The sequence below is a fragment of the Anguilla rostrata genome, chromosome 10 (genome assembly GCF_018555375.3).
Source record: "Anguilla rostrata isolate EN2019 chromosome 10, ASM1855537v3, whole genome shotgun sequence".
In the NCBI taxonomy this organism is placed as follows: Eukaryota; Metazoa; Chordata; class Actinopteri; order Anguilliformes; family Anguillidae; genus Anguilla; species Anguilla rostrata.
In genome coordinates, this window is record NC_057942.1 from 44,753,297 (window position 1) to 44,777,542 (window position 24,246).

Sequence of the window (24,246 nt, forward strand, 5' to 3'; positions counted from 1 at the left end):
TGTCCTTCGCTGAATTGGCCACAATATGGATAATCAAGTCAACTCATCGCTTTCTGGAAAATAAATAAATACAGATAAAAACACAACCAAATCTTTCAGCAAAATAATTATTGCATTTATATCAAGGTTAGACTACTATTGAAATGACATGTTTGGGCAACGCATAATCTCAATTAGACTGCTCATAAAATAACCCCCCGGGGCTGGACTGATATAAAACCAGGTTACCAATCTTAAATGTAGCTTAGGTGTTATATAGTCATATTTAGGCTAACATCTAGGCTTGCAACTACGAAGGGAAAAAAGACATTTCTCTTTCTTGCCCTTTGGATTTCACCGCGGTCCTTTTACCACGAATAAAGCCATGTAAGAAAGAAATCTGTTGAATGGTAAATGGTAAATCAGTAGATGTGTTTCTTTACCTCTGTCTAACACTGTATTAAACGTTCATTAATTTGTATTCAGTGTACATAATTAGTCTGCATTTTATTTTATCTACACATCTTTTAAACAAACTTTTTAACTGACTGGCAAGATTCTGAACGCATGCGTCACTTTTTTTCTCTGCAAGCCAATGAAATAGGAAACCGCTTCCTGGTCTTTAGAAATTAGAAGGCAGTTTCTGCCATGCATTAGCCTACTATGAAAACAGAATGTGCCGTCGTTCAGCGTGGGAGACAGAGTAACCCAAGATACGCCGCTGGTTTTGAAGGTAGGCTAATGCGTCTTCAACAAAAATGTAAGCTAGCTGTTGGAATTCGAGGATGGACGCTGTAAACATAGCACGTTTTTAAAGCATACCATACTCGCATTTCTGAAACGAAAACTAGATCATGCTCGAGTATGCTACAAATTGAATTATTGGGATATCCAAAAGAATTTAGACACTTCTGCTTCTGTAACTAGATTACTCGACTACATTTTTGTAAAACACGCATAGGCTGATAGCTACCCCTGGCTTCGTACATGACAATGACTGGAACCTATACACACTACAAGATGATTTAACTATAGGCCAGTTAACAAGAGTTTGAAGGCTGTCCAAAGCAAAAATATAGGCATGATAACCAGTTTCCGGGTTCACATAAACAATCATATTGCTTAATTTATTAGTTGCCTGTGTTTCTTTTTCCTCGAGGCTGTTGCTTTAATAGCCTATTGTTTATCTAAAATCAAGTTAGTTTATGATGATGGGTTCGGGGAAGTCCTAAAATTTGTAGACTACTAATTTCCTTATTGTACTTTGGAATCATGGGTTACATGTCTTGGTGTGATTCAGTGATTTCTATTTGTGTTCACAAAGCTGTCATTTTTAAACATTTTGTTTAAATTAAGATTTTTTTATCCTCTCGCTGATAGGCAGGAACTTCCTGGTAGCTATAGTTTATCATTCTACAAAGGGGCGGGGCACAAGAACAGATTCTGACATGCAAGAAGTTGTCTCTTTAAGAAAAAATATATATTTCTACGTTAACTACAGTCTTAGTTTATATTAGCTTATAGATATTAGGGTATTTTCACTTATTCAATATTCGGAGTGTCAGTGCTCCAGATAAGCGTAATGTTTTTAATACGCTCATCAGATGTATCGTGTTCCCAGCAGCTCACCTCTAGAGACAGGATGAAATGCTCCGATACCTCACCTGAAGAGGACGCTGGCTCTTCACGGGTCATTGCGGTGGTTTTCTGCACCCTGCTCCTGGACTTGCTTGGATTCACTTTAATTCTTCCTCTTCTTCCCTCTATTCTAGACCACTATGGACAAACTGAAGTAAGTAGACCCGCATAGATCGGGCCACGGTTTTAAACTGATGCCCACTGTTCCCAGCGAACAGAAAAAAACGGTCTCACAATTTTGCTGCAGTGGCAAAGGTATAACATTAAAATATTCAATTAATATTGTGAGAACATTTTGTGTTCGCTGGGTTTTGAAACCTTAATGCATTCTATGCGCTATTTGTAAAATGTAAGCTTCTTAGAAGTTTTCTTGAATTTAAATAAACTATTTTACTATGGTGTCTCATTGGTATTTAAAACCTATTTTTGCATGTGGTTGAGACCTAGCCAAGACACGACAAGTGTAGCAGAACTGAAGATAAAGTAAAAACATCAAGCCCAAACAACCATAGCATATTCAGAACCTCAGAGACAGCCCTACTAACCTAGGTTATGAGTTATGGACAGACTGGGTTAGTTATCTTTCATTATCTTTGTTACTAGTTATCACATATGCAAAAAAGTGGGTATTAAACAGAAACAAGCTACTTTCCATTGTAAAACGCTGGAAATACACCGAAGCCTAACTGCATCTCTGTTTCCCATTGAAACTCACTTGGTTTATGAGGACAGCATGAAATGTATTTTCTAGTTTAAAATGAAAGGCTAAATGCTACTTGTAAGTTGTCACAATTTTTTTCGATGTCGGGGGGGATTAGGGGGGCCAAACACCAAAGGTTCACGGCACCCTGTTGTACAGCTCTGGCGCAACCGCTTGTTCCCTTTTTATGAAACTTGGCACATTGCCAGAGGATTACCACAAAATGAGCCATTCTGGATCTGATTGGCAACTTGGCAGTGCTACAATGCTTGAAAATGCATCAATATGACTGTTTTCCTGGAGTCCTCCCCTCTCAGCCATGTTGAAGTGTATGTGGTTAGATTTTCTGCTATTTTTAATTTATTTGAAATACCTAAATCAGTCCCTTCCTAGATGCTTTGACGAATTTGCATGAAACCTGGAAAACCTGGATATTCAAAGAGTAGTCTTTCTTTAAACTGTTCCATTATTTACTCCTTTTTAAAAACAATGTTTGTATTTTTTGCTGTATTTGACCTTTTATTTTTATTTTTTCACAGGATGCTGTATATCAGTCACTACAGAGCCTTGTGGATTGGTTCAGAGACACTGTACAGGCTCCCACTGAAACTAAATACAACACAGTCCTCTTTGGGGGTAATGGAATATTTAAATTGTGATCCATAGTAGTAGCTCATAGAAACTGGCTGTCTAATTGAATATATTTTTCAGCATACTTCAGTATCTGTGCTTAAATTCTATGTAGTGCACATGCTAATTTTATAATGATTGTGCTATGACGGCATGCTTTGTGGCCACTGTCTCTGGTTCGCCTCTCAGGTCTGATCGGGTCCCTCTTCTCTCTGCTGCAGTTCCTGAGTTCACCTCTCACTGGTGCAGCGTCTGATTACTATGGGAGGAGACCCCTGATGATGCTGACCACAGTGAGTATTCCCGTCTGCAGTATTCTTCACTCAAACAAAACAGCGTTCCCATGTGTCCTGGAAAACCGGGAAGTTTTGGATGCAGTTTTCCATAATGGAAAAATTATGGAAAGTTGCACAAATGTCCTGGAAAACAATGATTTGTCCTGGAAAATGTTTGGTGTAAATGTCAAATCCACGATTAACATCTCCACAGGTGTTGCTCGCATAAAATGTCAAATGCAAAAGTTAAATGCAAAAAAACCACTTGTTTTTGCTCTGAACTCCAGCACATTGGATTTGAATGAAACAATGAATATGAGGTTAACGTGCAGACTGTTGGCTTTAATTTAAGGGTATTTACATCCATATTGGGTGATCAGTGTGGCCCTTTGGCTTGCAGGTGTGGGTGATCAGTGTGGCCCTTTGCCTTACAGGTAGGGCTGATCAGTGTGGCCCTTTGCCTTACAGGTAGGGCTGATCAGTGTGGCCCTTTGCCTTACAGGTAGGGCTGATCAGTGTGGCCCTTTGCCTTACAGGTAGGGCTGATCAGTGTGGCCCTTTGCCTTACAGGTAGGGCTGATCAGTGTGGCCCTTTGCCTTACAGGTGGGACTGATGTCTTCCTACGCTCTGTGGGCTTTGTCCCGCAGTTTCAGCGTGTTCCTGCTGTCCCGAGTGGTGGGGGGCATCTGCAAGGGGAACGTCAGCCTCTGCACCGCCATCGTGGCGGACCTGTCCTGCCCCAAAGCGCGAACCCGAGGGATGGTAGGGACGCCGCGTGACTTAGCGCCCACTTTCCTCAGCTTCCCTCAATTTCCTGCTGTTTCCCTTCAACTGAGCTCAGACGCTCTGCCCAGAATCTGAGAATTACAGCCAGAGTAGAATGCTATCACGCCACCTAATATACTCTCTGCATGTTTGTGTTGTTGCCAGGCGATGATTGGTGTAGCTTTCTCAATGGGCTTCACAGTAGGGCCTCTGATTGGGGCCTACTTTGCCCGAAGGTCCAGTTTGGAAGAGGTGTTCTACCTAGGCCCAGCTGTCCTGGCACTGCTCTTCTCCACAGCAGACCTAATCTTCATCTTCATCATGCTACCTGAAACTCTGCGTAAAGACACCAAGGTGAGCTCTTGGCAACCTGTTGGAATAGTTTCTTTTTAATTATGGATTGTTTGGATAGAGGTGTTCATTCATTCATTCAAGAAAAACTTGCTAGTATACCAGTTCTGATTTGTAACACGAGAGCTTGCTGAACAAACATGGGAATGTGCTCGACTAACAAGGAAGTGTGGCAGCCTGGGGTCATGCAGCCATCATACCGCAGATAACGCTGCCAAAGAGGTTTCCCAGGCTCAGAAATGGTTTCCCTGCCCCCACCCATACACATGCTATGTAGACTAAGATGGACAAAATGGTGGTGCCATGTGGTTGGTGAATTAATATAAAGCACTAATTCAAAGCGAATAACGCAGTGATGGATTGTCTATTTAGGCAGAGGCTTAGCCTTCCTTTAAAAAATCCTGTTTTATTTACTTAAATTCATATTCATTTCTTTAATAAAATTCTTGCCAGTTCACTCAGTGAGTGCATTTTGTCTGTTAGTGTTCTGCACAGATTCTTTAGACTCGTTCTGTGTAAATCGGAAGCTTGCACATGCGCACTCAAACAGCCAACGCTAGAGGCGCTAACGCTAATGGCACTGCAAGCGCAATAATGGTGCAGTGCTGTCTAATGGCACTGCATGTTCAGTAATGGTGTAGTGCTGTCTAATGGCACTGCAAGCGCAGTAATGGTGCAGTGCTGTCTAATGCCTCATGCAGTAACTGGTGCAGGTGCAGTTTTGCCCACATCAATGTATGTGCAGTGTGCTAATGGATGTGCCAGTATGGTGTATTGCTAATCAAGCAATGCAGTGTGCATTGTCTATTGGCAGCTTAGTCAGTAATTCATCTTCTTTTAATAAAACTGCAAGTGCAGTAATGGTGCATTGTCTGTCTAGTGTCTGCAAGTGCTTAGATCGTCTGTTAATGGCACTGCAATGCAGTATGGGCACCTAATGGCACTGCAAGTGCAGTAATGGTGCAGTGCTGTCTAATGGCACTGCAAGTGCAGTAATGGTGCAGTGCTGTCTAATGGCACTGCAAGTGCAGTAATGGTGTAGTGCTGTCTAATGGCACTGCAAGTGCAGTAATGGTGCAGTGCTGTCTAATGGCACTGCAAGTGCAGTAATGGTGCAGTGCTGTCTAATGGCACTGCAAGCGCAGTAATGGTGCAGTGCTGTCTAATGGCACTGCAAGCGCAGTAATGGTGCAGTGCTGTCTAATGGCACTGCATGTTCAGTAATGGTGCAGTGCTGTCTAATGGCACTGCAAGCGCAGTAATGGTGCAGTGCTGTCTAATGGCACTGCAAGCGCAGTAATGGTGCAGTGCTGTCTAATGGCACTGCAAGTGCAGTAATGGTGCAGTGCTGTCTAATGGCACTGCAAGTGCAGTAATGGTGCAGTGCTGTCTAATGGCACTGCAAGCGCAGTAATGGTGCAGTGCTGTCTAATGGCACTGCAAGCGCAGTAATGGTGCAGTGCTGTCTAATGGCACTGCAAGTGCAGTAATGGCTGCTTCCTGCCAGGTCTCCTCGGTGTCCTCAGGCTTCCAGGAGACCAGGGACCTCCTCAGCCCCGTGGCCCTGTTCCGTTTCTCTGCTGTAACACGGAGAGAAGACTCACCTTCCAAACAGAGTGAGTCCCATACCTGCTTGCCCAAGCCACGTCATTGACCCGTGCTTAACATGTTTCAGGATTTATGTTCCTCAGTAGCTGAACCAACTCCACAGCTTCATTTCATTTTAAAGAGTGCTTGTGACTTTATCTTTGGTGGACGTCAGGCATGGAGAATCTGAGAGCACTGGGATTGGTCTACTTCTCCTACCTGTTTCTCTTCTCTGGACTGGAGTTCACGCTCAGCTTCCTGACTCATCAGCGGTTCCAGTTCACCAGGTATGGAACTTTTCTCTGAACGGAGAAGGAAGTCAATGAACAGCAAATTCTGTGGTCATCAATACACAGTACATAGTAAGGATTAGACTTCACCATGAAGCATGTCATAATTTATTTACTTAGCATAACCTTAACCATAAGTCATTTTGGTGAAGAATACATTTATAATGTGTTCAGGATATAATGCATTTTGTGTTTTATCACCCAATGTTGAGGTTGCACCAGAGATCCATCAAAAGCAGATATAAATCTGAACATAGGAATCACTCACAGACTCAAACAGGAGTTGATAAATGGAATAACTTTGCAGGCACCTTGTTATAACACAACTGATGTTAAAATGGCATCTTTATGTCTTCCAGCATGGACCAGGGGAAGATGTTCTTCTTCATTGGAATCACCATGGCAGTAATCCAGGGTGGATACGCCCGCAGGATCAAACCAGGTCATCAGATCAGGACCATTAGGCTGGTAAAAGCACCTGTACTTCATATGCTGAAAAGTTTACTCAGCATTGGGATGAAACAAAATGGAGGATCCTGGTGTTGATATGATAATGCAGAAAAATGCTTAGGCAATCTGGATGGCAAGGTCTTACTTCAGTTTCACTAGTGGTTGTGATAATGCTCAGTATTTACCAGAATGTCACATGCAGTCAGCTCTGGGTATCATTTTAAAACCTGTCCCCGTCCTCCAGGCAATCATGTCATTGATCCCCGCCTTCATCCTCGTTGGATTGGCCTGGAATTTGACTCTGCTCTACACTGGGTTATTTCTGTACTCATTTGGTAAGCTTTACCTGAATGCTGCTTTGATAACTAAACAGATCTTTGGTTATTAAGTTCATTCAAAAACATCACGCTGTTAAATAAATACTTGTCTTTGGCAAGGGTGGTAAAGCAGGAAAACAGCTAATAGAAAAGGGATATTACTAAAGGATTAAGTTCCACATATTAAAAGGCATGGTTTATGCATATAATCAGTAGTTTAAATTTACTCTGAAAAATGTAATGGACAGTTGAATTAAACTGGAGATTTCTGGTAGATAACTTATACAATGAAACCCATGGAAAGAGTTGTAGAAGAATTTTACGAAGCTTCAAACCAAACACTTTTCTTGGGTTTCATTATCTTCTAGAACCATCCCTGCGGTCATTGTCTGTGAAGCCTGCAAGAACAGACCCTTCTGTTCCCCGCAGTTTATAAACTGTAATTGACCGTGTCATTGACCGTTTGTCCGTCTGTCCTTGCAGCTGCTGCAGTGGTTGTCCCATGTCTGTCAGCCCAGGTCTCTGAATATGGTGAGGGATGATTATGGAATCAGTACATTCATCAGTCTGCTGCCCTCACCTACTTTAGCTTTTCTTACGTGTTTTACTTGTTCACATTGGGAAGCACATGACTGTTCCACCTCTGCAGGTTTAGCCAGTCAGAAAGGAACGGTGATGGGAATTCTCCGAAGTTTGGGAGCGCTGGCTCGAGCGCTAGGTCCTATTTTGGCATCTTCAGGTGAGTCCTTTGTACTGTCCTGAACATGAAATTCTGGGTAATGGTTCAGTGTTGATAACGGAGTGATGGTATGCAGTGTTTATATTCATGTGTGCCACCAGAAATGATCACTTCACTGCTGTTCTTTAAAAATTGGGGTGGCATACATCCAGACCCCCCCCCCCCGCCCCTGGGGGTTTCAGTTCTCGGCGTCTATGCATTTCAACCCCTCCGTTATTCAAACTAAAGTTTTACCCTCTTGAATTAAATCAAAGATATTACTATTGGTGTGTCTCCACGCTTTTACCAAATGTTTAAATATTACATACTTGTGAAAACAAACGCCTTCTGAAACATTTTGGCTGTGATGTTGCGTTGTTTATTTCCCAGTGTACTGGTTGGCTGGATCAGAGGTCTGCTTTGTCGTCAGTTCTGCCTTTTTCATTTTGCCGTTGGCTTTGCTGAGACGACAAAGATGGTCCAAGGAGGAGTGATGGGCGGAGTCTCAGAGCGATGGGTGGAGTCTCGGACCCTTGCACTGCACCAGACATTCTTCGGATTATGTTTTTTATAATGGAGCTTTTATATTGTTGTATAATAATATAATTTTGCCATTTGGACCTATAAAGTTTATATTTTGGGTTTGGTATGTGTGGAAAATAGAGTCATGGCCTCAGCCTTTTTGCAAACATGTACAGTGCTCTCAAAGTGTGTAAACAGTAAACAGTACTGTAGTGCAAATATACCATTGCAGTTGTAGAACAGAATAACTGCATTGTGAAAGGCATTGTGTTAACAAATTTGCATTGTATGCATAATCTGCCTGACTTGCAGTATTTATGAGAAATCAATATTTTGTGCAAATTATTAGTGGTTCCTTAAAGCACTTCCTGGTGCCGTTATGTTAGCCTCACTTTTCAGAAAGATGAGTCAGACATTCTACACTTTTGATCATCAACACTGGCAAGGAAATATTTATTACAGAAAGTCTGCAATGTTAAAGACATTTTAGTCCAAGAGGAAAAAATAGTGGGTACGATTTTTTCACTGACTTATTTAAAATAAAAAATGATTGCATTGTACACTGAACAGGAACATTTTGTCCAAGACAATGATGGAGCCACAGGATTGTGCAGAGATAAGATTTCAGAAATCAGAACATATTACAGTACAGGCATACAGATTATTGTTTGTATGGTCTTAACATGTTTCTTAACTGTTTAATCATACAAAATATAAATACATTTATGGGACAACTATGAGTATTATAGAGATTAGGAATTTAACCACTTAATGAATTATTTTTTTCTTTCTTACTGACAAATTATAACAATGAGTTGGGCAAGAGTTTTAAAAATAATTAATTGCACAAAAAACAGGTAAAACAGTTTCTAGGCGATGCACATTTGGCATGTTTTTGCATAAACTGACAACTTGCATAACTTGGCAATACATTTGCAAAACTACATTTAATAGTACTTCAGGGCAGTCCTAAGGATTGAGCGGTAAATAGGCACATAGTTTCATCACCTTTTGGGATTTATTAGCTTTTTGGTAAAGAGCCACACCCACATGCGAATTCACTGGCTTACTACAGGCATGGGGTTACCCGTAGCAACCTTGCTTATCCTGGGATTAAAGAATAACTGCTATAGTTACCAAGTCTTGTGCAAATTGGTCAAAGCATCTAAAAGGGGATCGACTTAAGGTTTTTCAACAAAAAAATCCTTACCACACTTTTTTGGCGTATGGATAAATCTGTTCCATGAAAGGAGAGGAATCTAGGAAAAAAGAACACTGATTATAGGTCAAAGGGATCAGGAGTTATGGCCTGTCAAATATAGCATTTTCAACCATTTGATGTAGTAGCACTAAGTGTTTAACTGGGGCCAAAATCACTCAATTGTCATTTGGTGTACCCCTCTATCAATGTGCAGTCTGGTAAAAACCATCTGGTAGTTTTTCCAGAACTGTGAAAATCAATGGAAGAAAATCAACAAAACCAAGAAATACAATGCTTGGGCCCCTAAATAATAATAATAATGATAATAGTTTTAAAAAGGACTAGCTCAAGGCTGCCAGTACAGTGGCTGCCAGTAGCAACTAGTGAAGTACCTTTTTCCTTTTTTGTGAGTGCAAGTAAAAAGCCACCGTTTTTGCATAATTACAGCTGTAATATATGGTGTCTACACCCAGCACAAATACCTGCACGTCCACCATTTTTATCTGGATTACACTGTCTGATATTTGAGGTTAATGAATTTACTCAGCACACAATCCAGCCAAGTCAAAGCCTTCCTATTTGCAGGAAAACTCAAGATGGACAATCACAGAAAGGCAATAAATTCTGAGCTTAAACCTCACAGTCCGTGCTCAGACACCATCTCCCTTTCGGCTTTAAATGGCAGAGCGTTTATGCATTTATGAACATACCTGAAAAACTAGACAAAAGAGATGCCTCCATTGTTCTCACAATCTGAGATTCAGAGACTTCCACACTTTCAGGATATGATGGACACTAATGATTCCAAAGATATCTAACCATTTTCTAACTTTTGTTCGAAGAGTTGAAACCCACCAGCAACCGATTTCCTGGATTTTTAAAATGTCCCCCTTCCCCAACTGGCCATTAGTGGAGAAACATGGAGGAAGTGATATTCTCTGCACTCCTAAGGAACCGACTAACACGAATGTAACCAAATACTGAAATAAAAGATACTGAACATTCCTGGGGCCTCACTTAAAAAAAACAAATCTAACGATCATTTCCAAAGTTGTTGATGCTTGATTTACAAAAATAATAGACCGTAAAAAAGTTCCTTACTTCTGTTTAAATTGGTGCATCTGTGTCTTCAGTACCTGTGATATATGATCTAAACTGAACTTAAATTTGAACTTGCACGAACTCTACAATTATCCCATGTTGTGAATGTGGCCAATAACCATTTTCCTCCAAAGGTTTAATTTCTACATTTCATGCACTCCTCATGCCTAAAACTGATCATCAATGAAATGTTTTTCTTGAAGCAGAATCACAGCGCACTTGCAGGGATTTGCCTGCAAATGTGCAGTAGCTCCTCTTAGCCAGCAGGTAATTAACTTATGTTAATTACGTTAACTATGTTTTTACCTAAAGAGAAACCTGTCATGAGCCTCAATGCTGCTGCCATTAGCAGCCTTATGGGTCAAGTTATGGATCTTAAAATGACACTTTCAATATAGTCCTAACGCAGTCTAGTGGAAAATGAGCATACAGATGCAGTATTCACCTCAAAAAAGGAAATTATATCTATCCTCACTTCTAATTGTGGACTAAAAAAGGCATCTACTGCCACACAGCTACACTCAATCACTACAAATCATATTTAAACCTACTGCATTGTACACTGGAGGTGAACACTAGTGTAAAATATACAAATAAAAGCATGGCATTTTGTGAAGAAGACAGCCTTAGGATCCTTGTTCCTCCTTTGGAGGGAAAGAGTGCAGAGATTGTACAGTATTTGTGGAGGGGGACTAGCTGGATGCTTGTATTTGTGGAGGGGGACTAGCTGGATGCTTGTATTTGTGGAGGGGGACTAGCTGGATGCTTGTATTTGTGGAGGGGGACTAGCTGGATGCTTGTATTTGTGGAGGGGGACCAGCTGGATGCTTGTTGCTGCCCTGGTCAGCGAGTTTCTCCTGGCTGTCGAGGTTGGCCAACGTTGATGTAGGTTCCTGGTGCTCAGGCTGGGGTAGAGGTTCCCGAGCAGTCAGACTACAGGGGCCTCAGGGGGCTCATCCAGGGTCAGAGGTCATTGTGAAGTGGTTATGCTGCTCTCATCCAATTGGTTCTCTTCCTGCAGGGACTCTGCGCACAGAATAAGGCAGGATTACACGTGCTGTACCATTGCAACTGTCATCCAATGTTCACCACATTTTATATAAACTGTACAGACTGCTCCTTGGTGAAAGTAAACAAAGTGAACAGGAGGCCCAAAGAAAATGAAGCAGTTCATGACAGAACTGTTTGCCGTACATCACCTGCAAGAGCAACATCATGCATTAGCTGATGCATCGACTGTAAATCCTGAAATGAACCCACATCAATCTACAAACAGCATCAACAAAGCCTGAATTATATCGATCAAAACTCATTTTAAAATGCTAAAACGCTATTCTTGACAATGCAAGTGGCTGAGAGAGAACTATATCATTGACCATACCCTGAATGTTATTGAAGCAGCATCAGTCCACATCATCTACTCATGTGAAGGGAATACTTGTGTGAGAATGTTTTGCTCACATGAAGAGCTCACGAGTGCCTTCCGCTCGCGAGGAGAGATTCTGCGTGTAGGAGTCTCGTTTTCTTCCTTGCAGGTTTGGCTGCTGATTTGCCACCACAGATCAGGCAGTAAAAACATACCTTCCTCTGCTTTGAATGGAGTGCTGGGGGGTGCCTGCTTCAGGATTTCATCTTTCGCTTCTTTCTCTGTTTCCAGTAAATTTTCTATTTCCAGTAAATGGTCTGTAGGCATTTCAATAAATCCTGTCAGTATCAAAACTTTATTTTCCTTTCTTAATTTTAAGTATAGAAAATATACACAAAGGATCATTTTAACTGGGCTTTTATGAATAACCAATTATTTTGGAATAACTGGTATGGATTTGACGGGAATGGAGAATTTGTTGAAAAAGTTCATTTCCAAATCCAGTAGTTTTAACAGCTTTTTATTAATTTATATCAATTTCTCATGACAGATGGATTTCAGAACTCAGTCACACCAACCCTGCCATCTAATGGCAAACCATGTTTATGGCTAAATATATTTTCTCAGTGACCACCAACTCAAAATTTGATTCAATAAAAACATTCAAACGGGTGTGCTTTCACTGATCATAAAGGGCTGTTATGGGATCCTTAGACTCTACGTCCACTCTGTCCCAGTGCCCACTCTGTCCCAGTGCCCACATATTCACCTTCCTGCCAGACAGTGCTGGCACAAATTATGGAAACACTGCACTGACAAACAGATTTTCTGACAATTAATTAAATATTTTGCAACAATTTGTCTTTTTGACATAATAAATCTAATATGTAATGAACACAATAATAACATAAAACAAAAATGATCTTTATATTTTCGAGATGGCTTACCTTTAGTTTCCTTCTGTTTGCGCTCAACCTCCTTGCAGTAGTCCTCCAGCTCCTGGTCTGACAGCTTGTTGAAGGGGTTTGGTCCGGCCTTACTCACGATTACGCACGGCTGGTACTCCTTTTTGATAATAGCCTTCGATGCGGTCACCAGCTCGCCCTATAGGCCAAGAAGAACAGGACTAACTCAGCCTCCAATCAGTTGCTTTTTCTTTAATAATGGATTTTATTCATTTGCTCTACCTGGCTCTGTAGTTTCAGGTTGATGCATTGGTCTATCTGGGATTAAATGATGAAAGTGATTTCAAAACTTCTATGAGTATCTTGTTGTCAGGTGATTGTTTGTGAACAGACTCTGCCATACCGATGTGTGGTGGGTTTAAACCTATGCAACTGCTTAATTGACAGCATGTATCTGAAGTGCAGACTCGGCTATAAATGTGATCACTGCCATGAACTCTGGTTCACCCCTCTCATTACGCCCTGATGAAGACCCATGCGCTCAAAACCAGTTGGCATTTCACATGTCTGTTCTGTACTAAAGGCTTCTGCCCATTCTCCTGCTCTGTGCCAGAGTGCCCCTTCTGTACTAAAGGCTTATGCCCATTCTCCTGCTCTGTGCCAGTGTGCCCCTTCTGTACTAAAGGCTTCTGCCCATTCTCCTGCTCTGTGCCAGAGTGCCCCTTCTGTACTAAAGGCTTATGCCCATTCTCCTGCTCTGTGCCAGTGTGCCCCTTCTGTACTAAAGGCTTCTGCCCAGTCCCACTCTATTTGGAGTCACATTGTTTTGAGCACTTAGTTTTCAGTTTACTTCCAAGAATGAATGTTTGTTCACACTTGCCTGAACTTACAGAGGGTATTGCAGAGTGGCACAAAAATATGACGTAGCATTCCCGATTGAGAAAATTTTAAAAAGTTGGGATTAAAAAAAGAAAAACTGGCTAGTTCTGACAGTTTTTAGACTGGGGGTGGGGGTATGGGTAGGGGTTGAATTTTGGGCTTAAGAACAAACCAAAAGGACAGTACTGCAGCGTTATGGCAGGGTTATGGCAGTAAATACCTTTCTAATGGATTTAGCAGGGCTATTGGTCTGCTCACAGAGATCGAGCCCATCAATAGAGTCCGTACAGTCAGAAAGGGGAGCATCCTGCAACAGTAAAGTGTGTGAACCATGAAGAGAGATCCCGTAGTTCACACCGCACCACCATGCACACACACGTGCACACAAACAGCATGCAGACTGAGCACATGGAGGTGTGTAGAGACAGAGGTGGGTATGGGTAATGGGCAGTTGGTTCCAAGGTTACACACTCACAATCACAAAGATGAGCTACTTCTGCTTTAAAAGCTCAATATGTCTTTCCAAATATGGAAGGAAGAGGTTTCAACATCATTTTTGTAAGCTACTGAAATAATTTATCTAAAGGCCTAACATGCAAGAGATGAATAAGATTGCAGAGTTCACTTTACATGTGTCAAATGTGTGGACTGATTTAATGTAAGGAAATATTTTTAAAGGGGTTGAGAACATCCACAGAAAACACCGTCATGAGCAACAGGCTCTCCACCCTAATAAATCTAATAATGTGTTGACTGATTGCAATAACCCCTAACTCTAACCCAACAGCAGCTGAGATTGGGGAATAACAGGGAAACAGTAGAGGGTTCGGGGAGCCTTAGCAAGCACCCATCTGTACAGAATTTAGTTAGGAGACAGACAGACCCCTTTTCATTTTCAGCAGTTTCCCACTTCCTTCCATGTTGCACCAGATTTTTATCTCGGTCTTGAAACCTGTGTTTCTGCAGGGTTCCCACCCACATTGCGCCTATAACTGACCACGGACCTTAAGACATAACTATTCTACATATGTAAAAAGACCATGTCATTTTATATATAATTCAAAGTTATATCCCAGTCCATAAAGCTCATAACTTCCAGTTTCTCTAAAGTTTTAAGTGTATAAAAGGGAAAGTCACCATAATTAAGGACAAGCATATAAGAATGTCAGTTATATAACACATGAACAACCACAAATAAGGCACTACAAGCTGTTGTCACTGCCGTCCTCAATACTTGTCAAACTGACAAACTAACTTAAAACCCTTTCAAAAGTCTGACTAATAATGAATGATAATCAAGCATTAAATAATGGATGTTTATTAAAGAGAGCAAACAGAAGCTTGAGGAGATAAATCTTGGTTTCACACATGCAGTGTTACACCACAGTCTGCTTGTACCATGCTCAGTATGACATATTACACCACAGTCTGCTTGTACCATGCTCAGTATATGATATATTACACCACAGTCTGCTTTTAGCATGCTCAGTATATGATATATTACACCACAGTCTGCTTTTAGCATGCTCAGTATATGACATATTACACCACAGTCTGCTTGTACCATGCTCAGTATATGATATATTACACCACAGTCTGCTTTTAGCATGCTCAGTATACGGCACATGAGCGATTCTAATCAGAGGCTGATGAAATCAGACACAGCGGGGGAACAGACATGATGGGGCACCTGGGCACCTGGGCACCTGGGTGGGGTAATGTATGCGCTTAGCTCTGCCACTCACCTGCCAGACTGTTTCTCTCTGCAGTCAAAGAATAAGAGCAAGGTTACCTGTCGGAGCACTCGGGTTGAGAGACACAAACTGCTGAATTAGGGAACGAGCGGAGAGGGGCAGGTGGTTCACCTGAATGAGGGTGCGTTCAATCACAGCTCCAGACAGCACCAGGGACTGAGGTCCTGCCGTTTTAATGTCCTGAAGGTTCTGCTCACGGATCTGGGTGAGAGTAAATATACAGGTGTGTATGAAGAATGCTCGCATGTCCAGATCTGTAATGTTTAGGGTGTGAGGGACAGAGCAGCCCCAGGCTACACCAGACCTTATTCCTCATGTCCTGCACGTCTTTCGGGTTCGTGTTCAGGGGAACAAACTGATTGGCCACTGCTGGCTGCCGAAGAGCATCCTCTTTGGTCCACTGCAACCACATGATAGAGAGAAAGACAATTTGCTAAATTCTGCCACAAATACAGAACAAGAAAATACAACATTGACATGCAAACGTTATGCCACAAGACATGCATTTTGAACAAATAAAAATAAAAGACAAAGAAAATCATGATGATGCAAGATCATACAGGATGGGCTCTTCTAAATCTTATTTTGACAGATTGCATTCAGATAACTTAATCTATCCTTGTCATCATACACAGGAATGGAAACTTCCTTTTATGACCAGAAAATGAGTTTTTTGGAAGAGTTACCAATAAAAGCGTTTCTCACACAGGGCTCAGCATCATGCTGCTCTGTGTGGGGCCCCTCCTTGTGCTTTTGCTTTTAATTAGTCAAAGGAGGACTAAATGCCTCACACTGACACAGAATACATCTATATCTATCTATGTCTATTTTATTTAACTTAAGTATGGACAGTAGGTCCCCAGGAACAGGGTTGTGAACCACTGGCTTAGAACAAAGAAATACTTTCCTTATATTTAGCAGCAAGTTTGATCAGTATCAATTGGTATGCCATCTGTGTAATAGGAGCTTCTTAGTTTGTGCTTGTTTCCTGGGGATACCAGTCTGGGGTTACAGCAGAATATTCTTCTCAGCCCTTGTGAACATCTGGACTGGATCACTGGATCACCAGGTCATTCTTCAAATATTCCCTTCACCTTACAATATATACCAGGGTGTGTCACCTTAGCACCAGCACTGACACAAACAACAGCAGACAGAAAGCATTAAGCTGAGCAGGTCAGTATTTACCCTGCCCCCCCCCCAGGCACAAATGACCCTTCTGTCATACTGTGCCCTGTTGGCCCCCCAGAAAAGAAACCATGAGCATCTGAAACATGCACCCCCACATGCAATGGGCCGGAAGAACACCCTGATGCTTTGAAGAACAACAAGAAGTGATTTTACATTGACTTAATGTTTCTTCAAAATATCAAATAAATTGTAATGTTAGATATGTCTAAACCAATTAACTATATGCTGTAGCATCATATCTTTGTATCATATACTGTTAGAGAAATTCTGCTTTCAATAAAGTATATTTTTAACTTCACCTCCCATCAGTCTCAGTTTTACGCAGTAAAAGCCCAACTTTCAAACTACAACACAGAAAGTCTGATGGCAAACAGTACAGCCTGCTGAACAGAGCACAAGGTTCGTCTGGACAGGCTGAGCATACCGTGTCCTCAAAGCACGCAGGGAGTAAAGCCTCTGCCCTGACTGGCTCTACGTGCAGTAAGAACAGTAAGAGAGGCACAGACCAAGCAGCTGGTGATGCAGCTGGGCACGCAGACGCCCGCGGAGAGAGAGCGCAGAAGGGGTTTCACGTGACCGCGCGTGATGCTCGTCCACACCTGAGCCGACCCCCCGGGGCTGCTGCTCAGCCCGTCTTCCCAGGCCGGACCGGACCGGCCCGCCTGCAGCCTCGCGGCCCGGTCTCCCTGCGGCCTCTGAAAGCCCTGTTTGAGAGGGGTCTGCAGACCCGACCTGAAGTCCTCCACAGAGGACAAGCGCGCGGCAGAGGGAGGCGGCTCCGCATCGCTGTATTTCTTCCCTCTTTGGCGCAGCGCGGGGCAGCGGTACGGGTATCCTGTTCTGTAACCCTAGAAACAAAAGATACATTACATCCACTGTATTCAGTTCCACTACCTTTACCTTGAACGCCAGAAATGTTTTTTTTTTGCTTTATGCTGGAATTAGTGCATTTAATTATTATGAGCCTTTTGTGAATTATTCGGCATCACATTGTGCATAACAAAATCATTTACTTGATTCAGCCATCTTCACGATGGCTACTACATTTTTCACTGGAAGTGAACTTGCAAATAATTATCTGCTGTTTTACAATTAAAGGGTGATTGTCACCATACATTCATTTTAATATATTGTCCTCCATTGTTACTGCAGTACAAATGTAGCAATATTTACGTTTTCTGGTGCCAAGAAGAACTGAGCTAAATGGAAGAGGACATCGCTAGACGCTTCCTTTCCAGCACACAGGAAACAGGCTCCCACAACGGGGAAATTGCCCAACGCGAAATTGAGTCACAGAATAGCAATGCTGCAACACTACACAGCTGCTAATTTTTCTTTTTTCCTCAGGCACACCGTTTGCCACTTTTATCAATTTATTTAATACAAAAACTTAGCAAAAATAAGCAATATATTAATATTTAATGTAAATTTGTTGCAGGTACAGCTGGCTATCAAAAAACCCTGCCTGATTTAAACAGGAGCACAAATGTAGAAATAGTATTGAAATGCAGACAGACACACCCATGTTGAGCACAGGCAGGCAGAGACAGGCTAGTGGAGACAGGTTTTACCCTCCCAGCATTCCTACCAGATTATCCAGCATTCTCATCAGAGCCTCAAACTGCTGCTCCCCGAGCTGCCAGCTGGGATGGGCAGTGTCCGCACTGCTCTGGGTCTCGGAGAGAGGGAGTCGGGCTTTGTACTTCACTGGGTCCAGCATGACCAGGTTATCAGGGCCTCCCATGTTGGCTAGAGTACGCACCTGGAACCCAAAGACCCACCTTTAAAAGTGAGAATAATTATACAATGATAAGAATAATTATCACTGCCATCAGATGGTGTGTTCCCACCTGTATCTCACATGCAGTGACCAGGTTGTGGATGTAGTGAAAGGCTTCTTCCACAGTCTCTCCCACAGACACCAAGCCACGGTTTCGCAGAATAAGAACCTGAAAGACAACAGAACTGCTCAAGTGGCGTCTTTCTGACAAGCGTCTCCATAAAAAGTGCTATACATGTAAAATATGCTATACATAGATATGTAAAATTTAATTTTAATTGAACTGTATGAGCACTGGTACCTTGCTCTCAGGCCCCAGGTTCTTCTGTATCTCCTCTTCATTCACCAGGATGCCATGGTAGTTGTGGTAGGCCACTTTCCCCAGGGACAGTGCTTCTGGGGAGATGGGCAGTAAGCCACACTTCATGGCTGACACCTGGGAGAACAGGAAATGCTCTGAGACCCACACACAGGCAAAGGATTATAATGCAAAGCTTCATAAACTATTAGCGAGCTGAACCAAATAACACACGGTAGTAGGCATTTAGTAATGCATCTGTGAGGACAATAGTTTATATATGTAAGGTATAAACCTCATGAGATGCATATATACAAGCCTGGGGTGCTAATGTGGCAGGAACCACACAGCATGGAGCAGATCATTCCCCTTATACCATACATGCTAACATTTAATTAGCTGACCAAAAAAGAAAACCAGTGTCATAAACAGTGTAGCAGATCAGCAAGTGCGTCCACTTGCTGTAGGATTTAGAATTGTTGCAACAAATTAGAGAACACCAATCCTTGCTTAAACAGCCAGTTTGTATTCAAATATAAGCACGGAGTATATGACCATGTGCATCCCTTTATGGCCACCGTCTACCCTTTTACAAGTGGATACATCCAGCAGGATAGTGCATATTGTCACAAAGCACATATCACCTCAGACTAGTTCCACAAACCTGACAGTGAACCAGACAACCTGTGTGCCACTGAAACAGGAAGTGACAGTGCTGAAACAGGAAGAAGACATACTGCTGCTCCGGCAGGCGTGTGGATGTGGACGATGCACTTGACGTCCGGGCGAGCCGTGTAAATGGCGGAGTGGAGAGTGAACCCGGCTTGGTTGACCCCCAGGTTGGTGCTCCCCCTGTCCACTACCTCCCCCTGCATGTTCAGTTTCACCTGCAACAGTTTTAGGACAACATCGGTTTCAGATGGTGGTAGGTGGTTCGCTATATATATGAAATTTATAAAGTGTTCATCACAAAAAAGGCTTCGTTCAAAAGTCATGCTGTACATGAAAAATAAAGAACACAACTTATGGCTTGCCAATCGAAAGGACACACGTTTCATGCTATTTGTGATGCAATTGTACTGTTGTTCACATCAATATTTACAATGAGTTATGGTGTTCAAACAGACAAAACATGAAAAAATAACATGCTGGAAGAGACATGCTTAAACATGTGAACACATTTCCTGGATTACCAACACAAATCAATCTCTAATCTTAGGGATAAAGTGACTGAGTATTTAGGCCACCACAATGCAACCCTCCAGTTTAAGCCACCAGAATAAGCACATCCCCAAAAGCCTGGCAGTCAACACTTAGAAAAAACACTTTGATGATTTAGCTACATTATGCTACATTAGGCTTACAGTAGATGGCAGCAAGGGAAAATCGTACCAGGCTTGATGCTGTGACCTCACTGTACAGAAGCCCAAAGGGGACAATCAGGAAGTGCTCCTGCTCAGAACTCAGTCTGACCTGCAACACAAGGCATTGGGATTATTATACAAACTAAGGAAGAATCACTGAAATAAATGGCTTAACTCTTCTTACACGACATTCTACAAAGGCTGTGTGTATGTGCGCGTGTGTGTTCCAAGCTCAAACTTTAGCACATACTACATTTAAATTCAGCAAATTAAAAGTAATTGTGTATTAGAAGGTACAGAAATATGTGAAGTTAAATTTACGTGTTCCATGCAGAGGTTGTGTTAACCCCTTTCCACATATAAAATCAATAAAACATGCAATTTGAACATGGGTGCACAAACTTTTGTAAACACCATGGCTATGAAGAGCACTCAAGGGAACTCCTTTACACAACCCCCTGTGGTATACAGCATATATCTGAGAAGGATGGGAACCAAGAGAACTGAAAAACAGGAATCTGTAATTATATCCTCAGATATGAAGCGGCATACTGTAAGGTGGTTGTATATCAGCTGAGACCAGCCGAACAGGTCGGTGAGCCGGTAGAAAGCCGCCAGTTTGCACCGCAGGAGTTTCTCCCCTTTCTCATAGGCGATGGACTCTGAGCCCCGCAGGTCGTTCACTGGGGTCACCATCCCAAGACCTGCAAGCCACGCATAATGGTGCCGTCACCAACGGCAAGCGTCACACAAGACCTACCAGGATATGTTCAAGAGTGAGGTTCTGACATATTGCCCGAATGGTGGAGTCAGCATAGAGAGGGAAAGACTCACTCATGTTGAGGGCAGCCATGCCACCCTGTGGGGCCACAGGGCACATGGTTGGCACGCTTGTTGTGGTCATGAAGTCAGCAATCTGCTGGAGGGCAAGTAGGTTGGTTGGGTTATTCCCCTTTTTCAGTTGGTCCTGTATCAGAGTCTCCAGGTCATCACAGAAGACCTGCAACCCCAGAGAGCATGGTGTTAAAACTCAGTCTTGCTGAGGGTCAGACAGATGCTTGCATGCATGCTTCATACTGCAAATTCAACAAGCCACCTTGCACTGGGGGCCATTTTGGAACAGCTACTCACTTCTGCCAGATACACTCTTATTCAAACTTCATTGCAAGTTTTACTGTTAAGAAATGAGTTGAGACCTCTATAATATTTCACTGTAAAGTTGCAGTCATTCTAAATTCAAGGTCTTCAAAGTTGACCTTGGGTCTACTCGTGTACAAACGGAAGTGGAGATGCACTTGTTGTTTTCTGTGAGGCTGACCGGACTCTGCAGTATCATGGAAACTCTCTTCGTGTGCTCCATGATGTTGAGGTCCTGCCGCAAGTTGGCAGTGATGTTCCTCTCTCGCTGGAGCTCCTGGCTGCTCTCATCTACACGGCTGAAGTAGCGCTCTTGGTGTGGGGCTGTCGTTTGGGGCAGGACTGTCACCTCCCCATCACTGGAACCACCGTCCATCACAGCAGAGTCTGATATCAAAACAGCAGGAAAGAACAGTAACCCTTTCACACAAAGAAAAACAATGTTTAAAAGTATTTTCTTTTGTTCGCCTATATACATATACTAGGGGCGACATAGCTCAGGAGGTAAGACCGATTGTCTGGCAGTCGGAGGGTTGCCGGTTCAAACCCCGCCCTGGGCATGTCGAAGTGTCCTTGAGCAAGACACCTAACCCCTAACCCCTAACTGCTCTGGCGAATGAGAGGCATCAATTGTAAAGCGCTTTGGATAAAAGCGCTATATAAATGCAGTCCATTTACCATTTACCATATACATAATTCTATGCTGACAATGAAAATTAAGCAAAAGGTTTAGAATCAAGTTTCCTTCCAAACAAGATGATTGGATGATTTTATTTCTCTCTGGAAGGCACTACTCTGAATTTTAAATCTCATGCTTTAGCTAACAAAGCTAATAAAATGCAGACATTGAAGAAAACAAACAAATACAAACATACACATGCAGTACATACTCTATATGACCAAAAGTATCTCTGGGGCTGTTTATTATGGTTTGAGCTAGGACCCTTAGTTCAAGTGAAGGAAAATCTTAATGCTACAGCATTCAATCACATTCTAGACAATTCTGTGCTTCCCCAACAGTTTTGGGAAGGCCCTTTCCTGTTTCAGCATGACAATGCCCTTGTGCATACAGTAAGGTCCATGTAGAAATGGTTTTGATAAAAACGATGTGGATGAGCTTGACAGGCCTGCACAGAGCCCTGACCTCAACCCTATCCAACACCTTTGGGATCAATTGGAAAGCCAACTCCGAGGCAGGCCTAATCATCCAATCAGTGCCCGACCTCACTAATACTCGTCTGGCTGAATGGAAGCAAAACCCTGCAGCAATGCTCCAACATCTAGTATAAAGTCTTCCCAGAAGAGTGAAGGTTGTTATAGCAGCAAAAGATGGACCAACTGCATATTAATGCCCATATATTTGGATGAGATGTTGGATGTCAGGTGTCCACATACTTTTGGCCATATTGCGTAGATACATGTGGACAGGAGACCAGGTGAAAATTTTAAAGTAACAAGTTAATTAATACACTCAACCAACTAGTTCCCAAAAAAATTGGATAAGTACACCAGACAATGGGTGTGAAACCGTTGTAACCAGAACCAGAGGGACTGGTTCCAAAATAGCAAGAATCGACCAGTTAATCAAAAAAATCATTCTCACTTTGTATTCTTCCTGTGTTTGCAAGCGGGGGTATGAGTCACGTGGTCAGAGGGCGGTTTATGGGCGTGTGCTGTATTTGACCTGCGTCTCTCACTACCGAAAGACTTCTCAGAATCAACAGGACTGGTTTAAAATGAATGGTCCCCTACCAAAGAGGAAACAGGTCTGAAGTCAGAGATTCAAACAAATTATGACTATCACTGAACATCACTAGACTGGAGGAAAGTAATTTTTTGGTGTGTAGGCCAATAAGAAACACGATGATCACAGAACTTAGATGTTTGTGAATTAGAGACGACACCCTAATATCTGGCCGACTATCGAGATGACCCGTGTCTGGTAACCAGTGGGCCAGTGTCTCATTTTTTTCAGGAGAAACCAAGACGCCAAAGGGATTTTTTTCCTCCAAATGGCAGCTATGATAGTTGCGGCAGAGGACAGACTCCATATCCTGAGTAGGCTACTGCATGAGAATGGGAGCAGGGTGAACAAGGCTACCTTGTATAGGAACTATCAAAACTACACCTAAGCTGGTTAACTGATAATACAATTTATCGATTATTTCAATTAAGAGTAGAAGTGAATAATGATGGAAGACTAGCAATATTGGTGCATAAAATGAAGTCAAACACGTGAGTTTGCAACCTCGGCCCCCAAAATAAAAAAATGCATCAAAGCAGGTGTTTTAGCTAGCTGGCTTTCCATAACATCTCTATTTAGCTGCATAATGCACTTGCTTGCCAGTCTGTCTGATAAGGTACAGATCGGGGCAACAATCTACATTTGTATGCATTTCTGAAAAGTACAAAAACCTGCAGCACACACGCCCCTCGGTTCCACTAGCAATACTGCATTTTGATCACGAGTGCTATCGTTCCTGCCGTGAGACAGCCAATGTTAGCTCGTGCACTGCTGGTTAGCCACCTTACCCAACGATGCGCACAAAAATGTGGATAAATAATTCACATAATTTTTGTAACAGGTATGGATAACAAACATAATGCATGCATTTTAGTGTGCATCTTACCCTGTTTAATATGGGGGAAAAAACTTCCTAGGCTCTTCGTCAGGAGTTAAAGCAGCTGCACCTTCCCTATAAAGCTGCTTTTTTGGGGGGGGGGGGGGTGTTTCTGATTGCCCTAAGCTGTCGCGTCAGCATTGCTCCGCCTCTGCCCTCACTGGGTGTGGCAGCAGTACGTGGGGCTGGCCTCGCACAAAGATCGTCAAAAAAACTGACAAGATGCACGTATTATAATGCAAGTCAACTGAGAATGGTGCCGGCAAGTACTCATATTATCGTCTGGTGGGAATTTAGCGGACTGATTGAGATCGAACATTTTAATATAGCATTTTTTATATAAATATTCAAACATAAATATTATATTGAGAATTAGCCAGAAGCAGGCTACCCAGTCGATTTGTCGGTTTTGTTATCACGATTGCA

The 24,246-nt window shown here is 42.4% G+C and overlaps 2 protein-coding genes across 11 annotated transcripts; one reads left to right on the forward strand and one right to left on the reverse strand.

The window, feature by feature from the left end:
- The first annotated feature begins 561 nt into the window (after positions 1-561).
- On the forward strand, positions 562-10,455 carry mfsd10 (major facilitator superfamily domain containing 10). Of its 3 annotated transcripts, none has more exons than XM_064297460.1 (13): positions 562-712; positions 1,604-1,771; positions 2,857-2,953; positions 3,137-3,240; positions 3,827-3,985; positions 4,154-4,342; positions 5,847-5,955; positions 6,102-6,213; positions 6,576-6,684; positions 6,911-7,001; positions 7,467-7,514; positions 7,633-7,722; positions 8,092-10,455. In XM_064297460.1, the coding sequence occupies exons 2-13, from the start codon at positions 1,622-1,624 to the stop codon at positions 8,193-8,195; spliced, it is 1,362 nt and encodes a 453-aa protein (XP_064153530.1). In that variant the 5' UTR covers positions 562-712; positions 1,604-1,621; the 3' UTR covers positions 8,196-10,455. The 3 variants fall into 3 exon arrangements, with proteins under 3 accessions (XP_064153530.1, XP_064153531.1, XP_064153532.1); XM_064297461.1 differs by having other exon boundaries at positions 568-712; positions 1,601-1,771; XM_064297462.1 differs by lacking the exon at positions 562-712 and having other exon boundaries at positions 1,619-1,771; positions 3,169-3,240.
- On the reverse strand, positions 8,647-23,958 carry LOC135233664 (alpha-adducin-like). Of its 8 annotated transcripts, none has more exons than XM_064297455.1 (17): positions 23,830-23,958; positions 21,381-21,586; positions 20,897-21,062; positions 20,615-20,766; positions 20,091-20,171; positions 19,436-19,585; positions 18,702-18,836; positions 18,471-18,569; positions 18,209-18,382; positions 17,220-17,468; positions 15,734-15,829; positions 15,541-15,630; positions 15,421-15,438; positions 13,896-13,982; positions 12,839-12,995; positions 12,107-12,208; positions 8,647-11,551 (listed from the first exon to the last, which is right to left on the reverse strand). In XM_064297455.1, exons 2-17 carry the CDS (start codon positions 21,573-21,575, stop codon positions 11,496-11,498), a joined length of 2,007 nt encoding a protein of 668 aa, XP_064153525.1. In that variant the 5' UTR covers positions 21,576-21,586; positions 23,830-23,958; the 3' UTR covers positions 8,647-11,495. The 8 variants fall into 8 exon arrangements, with proteins under 8 accessions (XP_064153525.1, XP_064153521.1, XP_064153522.1 ...); XM_064297451.1 differs by having other exon boundaries at positions 17,127-17,468; XM_064297452.1 differs by lacking the exon at positions 23,830-23,958 and adding an exon at positions 22,803-22,908 and having other exon boundaries at positions 17,127-17,468.
- Between the last annotated feature and the right edge of the window lie 288 nt (positions 23,959-24,246).

What these genes read in the sequence shown, in the direction of transcription:
- LOC135233664 (XM_064297451.1), bottom strand. Translation starts at nt 21,575, where the DNA reads ATGGACGGTGGTTCCAGTGATGGGGAGGTGACAGTCCTGCCCCAAACG. An exon ending in CATGGCTGCCCTCAACATGA is followed by an intron (nt 20,767 to 20,896) that starts GTGAGTCTTTCC and finishes CGTGGCTTGCAG; the next exon opens with GTCTTGGGATGGTGACCCCA. An exon ending in TCACTGCATGTGAGATACAG is followed by an intron (nt 18,383 to 18,470) that starts GTGGGAACACAC and finishes TTTGGGTTCCAG; the next exon opens with GTGCGTACTCTAGCCAACAT.
- mfsd10 (XM_064297460.1), top strand. Translation starts at nt 1,622, where the DNA reads ATGAAATGCTCCGATACCTCACCTGAAGAGGACGCTGGCTCTTCACGG. An exon ending in CAACACAGTCCTCTTTGGGG is followed by an intron (nt 2,954 to 3,136) that starts GTAATGGAATAT and finishes TTCGCCTCTCAG; the next exon opens with GTCTGATCGGGTCCCTCTTC. An exon ending in TCCTATTTTGGCATCTTCAG is followed by an intron (nt 7,723 to 8,091) that starts GTGAGTCCTTTG and finishes TTTATTTCCCAG; the next exon opens with TGTACTGGTTGGCTGGATCA.